At 40.3% G+C, this 13,476-nt stretch overlaps 1 protein-coding gene across 1 annotated transcript; it reads left to right on the top strand.

Moving 5' to 3' along the window:
- The first annotated feature begins 4,968 nt into the window (after positions 1-4,968).
- On the top strand, positions 4,969-12,805 carry LOC118404646 (protein EURL homolog). Its single transcript, XM_035803883.1, has 5 exons — positions 4,969-5,154; positions 7,278-7,457; positions 10,253-10,818; positions 11,014-11,076; positions 11,496-12,805. The coding sequence occupies exons 2-5, from the start codon at positions 7,300-7,302 to the stop codon at positions 11,720-11,722; spliced, it is 1,014 nt and encodes a 337-aa protein (XP_035659776.1). The 5' UTR covers positions 4,969-5,154; positions 7,278-7,299; the 3' UTR covers positions 11,723-12,805.
- Positions 12,806-13,476: the final 671 nt, after the last annotated feature.

Here is a 13,476-nt window from a genome sequence, read left to right as displayed (position 1 = left end):
GTATAGCAGAGGTGATGCAAGTAAAAATATAATGCTAACATAATGCCAATGATATACAGTAATGATACAAACATTTTAAAAGTCATTTCTTACCCGTATTTTTCACCAGCACAGTTTTAGAAGTCATGATTGCAATGCAGGGCGTCGGCGTCTGAAAATATATTTCCCGTCTCGCGTTGGTTCTATAAGCCGATCGCTATGTCACCGGCGAAATATCTCTACCGCCCACGGTGGCGAACTCTTGCTAGTGCCGCCGATTTATTTTCAAACCCCCTCAGTCTCCCTTTTGCTAAGGAAAGAACCCGTTTGATGAATTCCAGACTCAAAAGGCTGACTTATTTGTAAGAAAAAACAAGGAGTGGTCGTTCGGAAATTAAAAAGGGAGCGGTTTTTGATAAGACAATGACCGAAGGGTGGTCCTGGAGCAAAATTCAAACACTTCAACTAACCCGCCCTTCGGAGTGACGTCATCGGACATCCGGTCACGTCATCACCTGGCGACAGCCAATCAGAGGAGAGATAGTATGCACTTCAAGGGGTGGGACGATACTTTTTTCTTGTTTTGGGAGGGGTTTATATGTGGAGATGTTGGCCTACGTGTCTTAGAGAGTGTGTACTTTTAATGAGTCATCCTTAGATGACCTTTTGTAAGATCGCCAGGTATCTGCGACATCTTACTATTCGGTTCAGCGATTTCTTGACTCATAGAGGTGCTTAAAAATGCTAAGCTAGGGGACGGTACAATTTTCTTAAGATATTAGGGGAGGGTCTAGGGTATGAAAAATGATTTCGTTTTATTTCATCCCAACCTATTGCCATACAAAATTATGTTCAACTCTTTTACAACATATATACATTAGTTTAAATGTTGTGGTTAAATAGTTTTATGCTTTTAGCTGCTTTGTGTCTACCTTCGTTTACCACAATTAATAATATCTTAATTTTAGTTTTTTTTTTATATTATTGTTAAACTACTACATTGATCCCATATGGACAAGAATATGCAAATAAAGATCACATATTATTTATATACCGCATGCCATTAAAGATGTTGGTTCAAAACTACACCTGCAATATCTCAATATATAGTGGTTGGTCCCCAATCTTGATAAATGTTGTCATTTTTTAGCTATATATTGACCGGAGCGCGCCAGGTATGTCCGAAAATATCGTCTGTGGTAAAATGGTCTACAGGACCATACCGACAGGAATAGACACACGTCCGACTGAGGTCACTTTGGTCGCACGATAGGGAATTATTCGATTTGGAAAGTCGTGGAGGTTCGGGTGTGTTGGGATGGAAAACGTAAGCCTTGGTACCATCTGATTAGTACCCTGAAAAAAGTCAAGAATCGAGTGTTACCCATGCTAGTTGAGAAAAAAAAGGTAGCAGCGACAAGACAAAATCGTATGGAAAATTTGACAGTGAGTGACTTGATAAAATGCACGGATCTACACTAGCTGCAAGGCCTTTATTCTCGCTAATGTGTTCTATTCTAACGCCAGCCTGGGTGTCACCCTTACTATACGGATGGCACCCAGACTATATCACTCCACTTTCTAGTATATGTAGCCTCCACACCAGGCCTTCCTACGGATGTATGGATCAGAAAAAAAGGGGGAATAGTTAGTCTCTACCAGACTCCGAATCGCTGGAAAATCGTAGAAATGGAACAAATAGAGAGGAATATAACCGGCCAGGGAACGACGATCGCGTGCTGTTCCCTGGCCGGTTATATTCCTCTGGCCGGCTTACTCCTCTGATTTGTTACATTTCTACGATTTTTCCAGCGATCCGGAGTCTGGTAGAGACTAGGGAATAGTTGTCAGTCCGCGAGCAAGTTAACATTATAAACCCTCCAAACTGCCCAACTGCGCCTTCGTTCAATCTACGCTATAGTGGCCGATCTGGCAAACAATTCTCCCTATAGCTTATAAGTAGCTAGTCTGCTATAGACTGTCGATGTGTGTGTATCTGTCACGTCAGGTATATTGTACTATAGATTGATCTACTTTTGGGAAGACGCGAGGAAGGGAAATAATGTTTTCGCGTTGTTTTGAGTTCGCGGTAAAAAGAACAATTTTGTAGAAACGCAGTAATACACAAAAGACATTTTAGCAATGTCATAATTTTTCAGTGGTTCTCACGAAAAAAATACCGTGAGCATTTCAACGTTTACAGTACTATTTCAATACTCGCCCGTGAGAAAGTTTTCACGTAAGGCCCCAGAACAATTTTAAAGCAAATGCGCTTTTGTTTTTATAAACCTAAGCTCATACACTGCACGTATCTGCTTGAAGGTGACGTCACACCTAGCGGTTACTTGCGGTCAAGCCATGACCACACGAAAGGCCTTGCCATAAACTTCCAGACTGGTATGTAAGAAATGTGCGGATTGGTGGACAGAGGTCATCGGATAAATGATAAGGGGAAACGGTTGAAAGGTTCGAGTCTTATGATTCTTATGAGACTTCTATGAGACTAAATCAATTCTTACAAACAAAGTCAGTTTACAACTCAAGACGTTCAGATCACAAAGTAAGATGACAACTTTTGAGTTCATATGATTTTGGAGAAAAGCATAGGAATACATGTTTTAGGCCACATACAGCATCTAGCAAATTACACTGGATGTAAGTAATCATGTATACCATTGATAAAGGATAGCATTGCTGATGTTGCAGCAGCGCCCACTAGTGTTTCATTTTCATACTGCACGTACACGAATAAGCAAACTGCGAAGTCATTCTTCGGGGCCTAACAACATTTATAGCGGTAATGATTTATAGCTAAGAACCGAGAAAGGGTGCCAATACATCTCAGATAATAAGACACATGTGTGAACAAATAAATGTTCAAACAAACATATACAGCGGGGGCGGTCACAAACTTTTTAACCTAAAAATCTTCCTAAGATTGTGAAAGTCTGCCTCCGTATTTCGTCAAACGTTAGCTCCAAACTTCACATGTAATAGTTATATTCCCATAGTGACAACGTTTAAAACCCTCCCCCTAAAATTGTATTTTTACATATCAAACATATCCAAGACGACCAAACAGGGACAGATATAAAACCTGGTCTATGTCGACAGATGGTCACTATATATAGACTGCATTCTTAATGCTTTTGTCAATGGTAAAAATTATCTTAAGAACCACTAAAATTGTCACATTGGCTAAGTAGTCCTTATGTAGAAGTCTGAACGATTTGACTTGAACATGTTTGACTGTGATTACATATTTTGTCTCTACCCGAAAATCTAGTACATGCACGTGTACCTAATTAAAACTCACCTAGTATCTGTATCAAGTTCCCATCAAGACCAGGTACACCTGCAACACGACAAACGATGGTCTCAAAGGAGCAAACTCTCCAGTTTGTCTCATTTTTGTTTTTGAGAGAAAAAAAAGCGTGAAATTCGCCGGTCGACTTCATTTCCTTGTAGAAGTCAGCGCTTTTCCACGAAGCACACCGGATATCCCGTAATGGTTCCCCAATCGTCTGGCTAGAGCGTTTCCTATTGGGCAATAATGATTTCATTATGTGGATAACATCAACGCTCGCATCAATTCAGCCTCCGTTGCAGTCTTCAGACGGCCGGGGCTGTTTTTCATGGTTTGCAGTGGAGGGGAGTTTGTCGTGGAAGGGAGTTTGTCGTGGAAGGGAGTTTGTCGTGGAAAGGAGTATGCCGAGGAAGGGTGTTTGCCGTGGAAGCTGGGAATTGCCGTGGAAAGAAGTTTGCCGTGCACGTGGAAGGGAGTTTGCCGTGGAAGGGAGTTTGCCGTGGAAAAGAGTTTTCCGTGGAAGGGAGTTTTCCGTGGAAGGGAGTTTTCCGTGGAAGGGAGTTTTCCGTGGAAGCAAAAGCTCCTTGGTGGAAGGGAGTTTTCCGTTGGAGTTTTCCGTGGAAGGGAGTTTTCTGTGGAAGGCAGTTTGCCGAGGAAGGGAGTTTGCCGTGGAAGGGAGCTTGCCGAGGAAGGGAGTTTGCCGTGGAAGGGAATTGCCGTGGAAGGGATTTGCCGTGGAAGGGAGTTTGCCGAGGAAGGGAGTTTGCCGTGGAAGGGAGTTTGCCGAAGAAGGGAGTTTGCCGTGGAAGGGAGTTTGCTTATACCATTTGCCAGCGTATTTCGTGCAACTATCCGGATGGTGCAACAATGCGAAGCAATCCAGCTGGACGGCACCGGTTTCGGTTTTTAGGATTCCGTGCAATTAACAGAAGTGCGCGGTTAACTGGCTTCTATACAAACAAGCTGAAGCAACTGAGTATTTCGAGTCCTTAACAGAGTCTTCCAAAATCTAAAATAACAGAAATATAGAAGTTATCATTTGGCTTCACATCTTCTTTGTCTTTGTACCAGTGGGTTAACAAGTAACGGTATATCACGTTTTGTGCGCTCAATCATTTATTCAACTTTCATGGCCACTTTGATTTTATAATAATAATAATAATAATGATAATAATAACAATAATCTGGTGTATTTTGCCAGTCAGTAGGTACCCACATTATGAGTAATAAATGAGGCTGTTTAACATGGCCGAGGCACCTCGTCGAGCACGGGACCCCCGTTTTATTTTCATACTCTTTTTTCCCCACTCGCGCATCAGCTAACCTCACCCACATTTAAATCAGTATTACCTCACCCTGACTTCTACTAATCACATCCCCTGAAAGGCGAATGAACTCGCCCTTCCAAAAAAGCAAAGTGCAGGGGAAAGGACTATTCTATCTACAATACGGGGACAGAATTTATATGTATAAAGAACGCTTATTCTTAGACTATAATCTTAAAATCTATAAAAAGACAATGAATTATAACTGTTGTATGATTTAATATATTACGTCAATTTACAGTCTTTAGTTTGACATATTTGTAAAATAAATGGTTGCCTTCACAATTAGAAGTAGAATGACCCAATCTATATCCGGGTCCTTGGGAAATCCCTTACGTCACCGGAAGCAGGTGACTGCGTCATAGGTAATCCCGGCTGTCGTAGGAGGTAATTTCGTTGGCCTTTGTTGTTGCGTGTCCACGATACAGCCAGCGTCACGCTAAACATTTTCTGCTCAACAAAGCTTATTGTTCCTTTGTGTTCGCTACAGACTGACTAAGACTCAACTATAGAAGAGCCGGGTTGCGATTTTTGCAAAAGAAGGTAAGAAAAATCTAGTATTTTGGTTAATTTTGGGGGTTATTTTGTGATGTTGTTGAGGTTATGTTTTATACCTAAATTTTTGGTCTCGGTTTCCAGTTTATATGATCGAATGAGTGAAACAAAAGCCGAAGTATTAGGCCCTTACATTTTGTGTGAAAATTATGGTCAAGATTATGGTCGACATTTGATCATGTAGTACTTTTGGTAATTTTATACTATTGTTGACCTAACATACATATATACAACACTAGCACCGTGAAAATTATTGACACAAGAAAAAAACTATTTGTGCATTCATTTTAGCAACAAATCTATAGCGGCCACAAATATTACTAAATTTAAGACAAGTCGTTTCAATGCCACATGCGCATTTGATGGCCACAGATGTTTCCGAATGTGAATATTTTTAGGACGTGTTCTTGAAAAGCCGGATGCGGCGCGGTAGGCATTCGAGCGGTCCCTTTGTTATTCCAAGGAGGTTAGTTATTCCAACGCTGTTGTTTTTGCAAGCGGCAAGATATTTTTGGACTCTGACTCTCATGCATATTTGTTTAGTCGATCTCTTGAACGAGCAAAGCAAATATTTTCGCTTTATGATTATCCAACCATAACTTGATACGAATAATATTTAGTGACCAAGGGGTACGTGACCATAGGGATTGGTATGACTCACAACCCGTAAAATTTGTAATATTTATTCATAACATTAGATTGCGTAATACTTCATGGCACTTTTAGAACAGGCCATTACATGTTTGCATTGATTTTGGGGTACGTAGCACAATTTCATACAAACAGAATAGGTAAAGTAAACAGGTTACGATTTAAACCTTTACGTGGCGGGTCCTTCACCCTAAAATAAGTGAAGTGCTCCTTTGTGCACTTTTAAAGCCAAAAAAGGTCGACGCGACCCAGGGCTGGGGTTACCATATCATTTTAGGATTATCATTAAGATATTTGTCTATTTTCTTGAAATCCCGATGACGTCAATGAGCTTTCACCGTGGTGACATCAACACATTTTCGGCTTTTACAGTCTGTTTTTAGGATTTCCAATCCAACCAAAGATAGAAATGTGTATTGCAACGTTAACGGACAAAGAAGCAGACTCTGAGTTGACATGACAAAGGGACAGACGCTAGACAACGTTGCAACAAAGGAAAAACGCGAACAAAGGACACATATTATAATGTTCAAAGAGACAATAAACGATAGCGGTGAATAATCACCATAAACATCTGGACTGTTAGAATAATGCAGTTATACTGACCATCTGTGTGTTATTAATCTACATAATGTATTCATCTGCCTTTCATGACAAAGTGTGAAATTACCTCATGTATGCAATCTTTTTCTGAAATCAGTGTAAATTAACATATATTTAGTTCATACAGATAATTTGAGCACATTTTCATTAATTTTTTTTGGTCAGCTATGTTTTATTATTGCCTTTTATAGACTAATTATTCAATTTTATGCTAAATGTTATTTATTGTCCCAAAGGGCCCTCTAGTATATGACTCATAATCTAGTCACCCTTTGCCTTGATACACATAATAAAATGAAAAATCCATTGTCAAGTTCACACCATTGTTTTCTTGCATATGTATTATGTTTATTATGGCTATTGTTGTAAGAGGAAACAAAAGTGACTTTTGGGGGGGATACTAGCAGTCCCAAAGGGCCTACTATATGACTCATGATCGTCATGTTCATCCCATTGTTAGGCCACATGTTCTATGCCTATTGTTGTAATAGGAAGACAAAGCTGACTCATAACCAAGCAGATGTTGGGCCCCGGCACACAATAGCTGAACTTACTACTTCTACTAGCAATTCCCCCCCCCCCCATCTTCTTGCATTTCCTCAGGGAGGGGGTCCAACCAGTCTCAAACTGACAATGACTTCACAGGCTAGGCTAATGTTTGGCCATGTAAGTAGGTTTGTAGTGGTGTGTGTTCAACTTTTCTCATGAGTGCTGACCAGAGAAACCAGCTGTCTGTACAATTTCTGAAGATACAGTGGCCAGGGTTTGAACTTCCAACCTCAGGATGTCAGACACTTTGCCCCTAGTCCATTGCAACAATTAATGTTATGACGTGTTGGCATATCTATTTTCTACAGTGTCGAAGGAGGAACGTCGAAGATGCGTCAGATGGACCTGACACGTTTTGACCTGGTTGACCTTAACACGTCAGAGTGCGACGTCTGTCACCAAGTCACCAGAGAGGAGCTGGTCCACTGTCCAGAGTGTCTTGAAAACTCTCCCAGCACGACAGATAAAACTCCTCACACAAACTCAAGGTAAGGGGACACTACTGTAGAATTGGTAATGTTTGTTTTATTTTCACAGTGACATTTCCACCGCAAAATGAAGACTAGGCCAAGCTGCATTTTCAACGTATTACTGTTGAACCACAGAACTGTTTTGACATGACTGAGCCCTGAAAATATGTCCCAGTGAAAATCAATGATTTTACTGTAATATCCAAGCAGGTGCTTTAAAATTGTACAATTCTTTCTGGTGGTGCACGAATCTTAGCCAAATACAGAAGAAAAAAAAACAATCAAAGAAGACCAAAGAACACAAATCTCAGACTGGGACAATGTCTCTGTTTTTAAAGCATAAGACAATGACAACTTAAGTGGTACTGTACTGTGTAGTCTACACTTGAGGCTTGCTAATGGACTTTCAAAACATATACATGTATGGCGTTTCCCAGGCTTGCAAAAGGCCACACCTTGCGTACATGCAAAATGTCACTTATCATATTCATAAGGTCACATGAGGATAATTTCAGAAAGCCAGGACAATGCAAAATGGAACCCCACCCATGCTTTGCATGCAAACTTTTAATTCTCGATCACACCTTGTTGCAAAATGCATTCCAAGTTGTACAACTTTCTGAGGTTTTACCTTGCAATTTAAAAATCTAATTTTCAAAACAATGCCATCCTTGCCAAAAATCATTAGTGCAGAGCTAAGTTGTTGTTTCTGGTTGTAGTTAGAAAACAAAAGAATTATCTCCAGAGTCCATAATTATGTTTTCTGCCTTTTAACTCCACCCCTTCTGACCTTTCATCGGAACCGGCAGCCTTTTCAATGTGTCTACCTACGTGTCAGTAATGCGTCATTGTACTAGTAATCAGTCACCTGAGGCAGAGCAGCGCTAAAGGTCACCACATATAATTAAAGGTCACACCTCATTCAGAAGGGTGTAGCTGCTAGCGAAAGTCTCAGGTGAGCTTTTTCTTCTATTAGTTTTCGAGTTTTAAGCCATAAAACCCCCTTTTTTGGTTAAAAGATTAGTTTCGTTACTGCTCCTTAACCAAATTATGTTGGGTTATAACGTTAATGGGTTAAGCTTATTGGTGCGGTTGCAGGTCTTCGGAGAAAATTAAAAAGTCACTTGTTTTTTTGAGTGGCGGCAGGCCACACCCTGAATATTGTTCCAGTACTCTACAACCAAACTTATAGAGAAAGGCACATACTATGGTGTGTTCAATTTCTTTCTGTTCTGAACTCAATTAAGGTTAACAATGATTAATCAAAGGGCTTTCAGATTTTGTACTTCTTGGTCCTTTTGGCCTGAGCTAAGAATTTGCAGCTACAATGCAAAATACTAGACTAAGTCCATTTTATTTTACAATTTGCAAAATTCTGACCCTGTCAGATGTCAAAACTCGTCCTGATCCCTTTTCGGAAGTTTTCCCCTCAAATCCCTTTGTACAAGACAAAAAACTCGGGTAATTTCTTGCTTTTTCTGTGTCTTTGTACAGCATACAAATCCAGTCGGTTTATGAATAGCTGTAATTGTTGTTACAAGCCCCTGGACTTTTTCGCACCAATCAATTCATGAAAAGGTGACCGACTTGGGGAGTTGTCACATGTATTACCATGCGCCAGGTAATGCTACTTCCTGGCCTCTGATCATGAGGTTTTGGCTCATTTAGAGAAAGGTGACCAACTTGGTGAATCATTACATGTATTCTCATGCACCAAATTGCTACTATTACTAATAGTATTAGTATTTGGCCTCAGCCATTTTCACACCAAGTCAGAGTGGTGACCGACTTTGCAAATTGTCACATGTATTCTCATGTGCCAGGCCTATCCAATATTAGGTATTGTATGGTTGCTGTTACAATGAGTTTTGCCAACCAAGTTACATGTAAGTATCTATCTGATAACAGCCACACCCTATTATAAAGCACTATTAAAGGAAACAGCAACCAATGAAGGTAGCACAAACAAACAAAAAGGCTACTAGTAGTGTTCAGTATGTGCTGCTGTTGAAGCCTTTGATTCCTTATAGTAGCTCATTTTGCTGAAGCAATGACACAGCATTGACAGTCAAACTTTAACAAATTTAAGAATACTTAGTACCGTGTACTGAGTGACCACCTGTTGACATAGGCCTGGCATAATTCTTAGTCTCTGAGCGATCTTCTTGGGCAGTTTTCTTGGGCAGTTTTCTTGGGCAGTTTTCACCATTGTGGTGAAAACTGCCCTTCTGCATCTGATGGAAATATCATACATGACAATTGACATTACACTTTGTGATTATTTCGTACCTGGCATTACCCGGTACACCATAGCAAGTAAGCCAGTATGCATCAATTATACCTGACAGGTACTGTTGCTATGTTACCACAAGCCCCTAGGACGTTTTCACATTAGTTCTTTCTCAGAAGGGTAGACTGAGTCCTCGCATGTGTCCCCAGGCTCCTATTCCCTACAACGAGGGACATACTTTGTTGGACGTTGTCAAAAAAAGCACAACAAACAATGGAAAAAGTAGGGCATACATAATTGTGTACCATCCAGAAACTGTAAAACTGGACAATTAGCGATTACTGAGTAACCCCCAGTGTGCTTCTGGTGCTTGTCATTGGTGCAGCGTTCCTCACAAGCTCAGAGGAACTCGCCGAAGCTAGACGTGTAAGTCTTTGCTCTTCTTGTGCATGAGTTATTGCAGTAACATGTATTGCAATAGTCATTGCAATAGATGTACCTGCAAAAATGGTTTTATGTTATCCGTAACGCTTTGCAAATCGTGCAGAAAATTAACCGCTGGGTGTGTGTTTGTATTTTTCAGAGGTCACAGGGAATGCTTTGAGAGGTGGCACGACATTTTGCGACGGTCAACGCCCAGTCCGCACCGGTCTCCTGTCCCGAAAGCTGCAGTCTCCGCGAGACCCGAACAGTCGACCTATTCCGAAGTCAAAGACTTTGTCAGCACGACGCTACGGTGGTTCAAGAACGACGCGCAGAAATCCAACACAACAATGCCGAGCGTACCAATCAGCAGATACGAGAACGTCACCATGCCTAGGTACTGCAGCAAACGCATGGACACACGGAACAAGTTCCTGGCCCAACTACAGGGACTCCCCGTGTACAAAGACAATACTCTCCTCAACTTGGTGAAAAAGAAGAAGGCGCCAAGACCGCAGTTTTACGTCGGCGACTCAGAAGATGAGGAGAGAAGAGAGATCTACAACGAGTTGCGACGAAACAGCGAATCATCATCGTCGTCAGAAGATGAAGAAGATATCTGCGTGTACGAGAAAGTCACAGTACCAAAGAGACCGGAGAGAAGTGAAAGCAGGACATCCGGCCCACTTGATTTCTGCATACAGCTGCCAATAACAAAGGACCAATGTAAGTTTGGGCACTTTCGAAGTCACACTTTCTCTATGAAAAAGTTAAACTTAATGTAGTAACTGATACAGTACAACTTACAAAACTATTCAACAGATAGCTGAGGTACCCATCAATGCATGAGTTGTTCTTTTTTAGTTTTTCAAAACTAATTCTGAATATTTGGTTGAAATACAATCTTCATTTTCTTCACAGTGCAACACCTGAATCGTGAGCAGTTGGAAGCCTGTGTTGCCTTCCTGAGAATGAGAATAGACGGTGAGTAGAAAACATTTGACTTGTTAGTACAAGTAAACTGCCTTTTTGTCCAGTAGATACAAATTGTGTAAGTCTAGAGTGAAGATTTGACCACTCACACTGAAAAGGGCCGCAGGGCCTATCCTTTCAATAAGTGGTTTAGTAATTTGCATGTTCTTTGTGCCTCAGGTGTACGCTCTCTGCAAAAAGGATCTCTTGCTAAATTGATATGTCCATCTGAGAGGATGTCCCTAACTGAAGCTAGTTAGTCGAGTGATGAAATAGAATTATTGTAGAATTTTTCTCAAGGGCACGACAGTGGGGTTTGGCTAATGGGATTTCAACCCAGAACCTTCATATTCCAAGTCAAGAACCCTCTAAACCACAAAGCTTATCCTTGCCACCACTTCATTTCTGACAAAATCTCTTTTCTTGAACAGATACATCAGGCGACCTGGTCTCAACACTACAAGTGCGTGACTGGACGCTCAACCAGATCTCGGTCAAGCACACGGTCATCTACCAGCTGCACAAGGCCCAGGACCGCATGCCGCACCTGCGCCCCAGCTCACCCAACAGTCGCCTCATCCCCCCTGTCAATCAATCAAGCCAACTGACCAATCACGGCATCTTCAGAGCTGAAAGACTCATGAACACTAAGGCATAGAAGGACTCCGAAATTTCTGGAATTAGTGTTGAATGCCAAAATTAGTGAAAGAATTAGATTTAAAACTTGACTGTACATAATGGTAACAACTGTTGAATTAATGCCTTCGAAACATGAAAAATCAAGTTTTATTCAATCTATATTTGTTGAGCGGAAAGACTCATGAACACTAAGGCATAGAATGACTCTAAACTTTCTGGAATGTCGAATGCCAAAATTAGCAAAAGAATTAGACTTAAGACTTGACTCTACAACTTGACTGACTGTAGCCTTAAGTTGAAATAATGCTTCCGAAACATGAAAAATGAAGTTTCGTAATTCTATATTTGTTGAGCGGAGAGATCTCCAGTACATGCTAGCCTTGTATTTCACTTTTTAATACTTGACAATAGTATTTCAGACAAAAAATTGACATCATACTAAATGACCAAGACTGTATTACAGTTTAACACTGCACTAATCGGGTATGACTGGAATGTCTTAGTTCAGTCTTTAACGTTACACAAAAGGAGTAACTGTAAATTTTAGTTAATAGCTTAGTTATGACTGACATTGTTTATGTCTCAGGCATTTCTACCTGAAACTGGAATCACTGCCTGAAGTTTGTCTCAAACTTCGATCCCAGAAGTACTACTTGTAATTTTGTAAATATCTACTTAAAAGAAAATGTTGACTAACATAATATATTTTGGGATATTGAATGTTGATGATAGGCATTCATTGGAATCACTAATCGGAATCATGGAAAACTTCAGACAAAAAAAATAGTAGTGCATAGATCTCTGGTAATATGTGACTAACATTTTTAATAGGTACATGTATTTCAAAACTTTGTCTAATTTCAATTTCCAAGCACAGGATGTGCTTTGGTCACATTGATACTAGTATCATCAAGAAAGTTTAAATTTTGTGGTTTTACAATTATGCATTTGGGACAAAGCAAATTCTACTTCATATGATTCAGCTTGAGGAACAAAGCTTTGTATCCGAACAGTTTAACTTGGCAACATTTACTAATTATCCGGTACCAATGACATTCAATGTGATACTTGGGTATTCTTCAATAAAGTTATTTTGAGTAAACTTTTTTGAGTCATGTTGTTTTTGCAGATTTTGACAATACAGTTTTGATAGAAAGGTATTGCGTTCCAGTGAAAAGCACGTTTTCAACAGTCCTGTCAGCATTCATTTGTGCCTTGTGTGGCAGAGACTATAGTAAGGACCGTTTAGCCATATTAGGGCTAATATAAACTAGGATTCTACCATAGTCAATACTGAACAAAGGAGGCCTTAGATACATACAAGTTGTACTTTGAACGGATTTGGTATTGTGTCCCTTGTAGGAACAAATCACAACAAGTGACCTATGAAATATAATATCCTTGGCCCTTTTAATCACTCTGACCTATACAAAATGTCAAATATAATTAAAGGTTAAGCCTATACCAATCTCATGTTAGCACAGATTAATAACTATAGAGATTACTGGCATGGAGTAATTTGCTTGAGATAAAGAGTTGAGCTCTGATTGCAATTGGCTCCAAGTTGTATGGTACTCTGTAACCCATAGCAATGGGTTTTGAACACTTATTTTGCAGCTGGATCTCACTTACACTCCAAAAGTATTTCATACCCGCCAATACAAATACAACTATTTGCTGGACATGCAGCCTCTCTCTCATTGGTCGAACTGCTAATTGCCGTGCTGTGACTGGTTGAACCGATAATTATGATGGACAGCTGTAATCCGTCTG

Source organism: Branchiostoma floridae, chromosome 17 (genome assembly GCF_000003815.2).
Source record: "Branchiostoma floridae strain S238N-H82 chromosome 17, Bfl_VNyyK, whole genome shotgun sequence".
Taxonomy (NCBI): Eukaryota; Metazoa; Chordata; class Leptocardii; order Amphioxiformes; family Branchiostomatidae; genus Branchiostoma; species Branchiostoma floridae.
The sequence above is the reverse complement of the archived record's forward strand: the minus strand, read 5'-3'. Positions and strand labels throughout refer to the sequence as shown.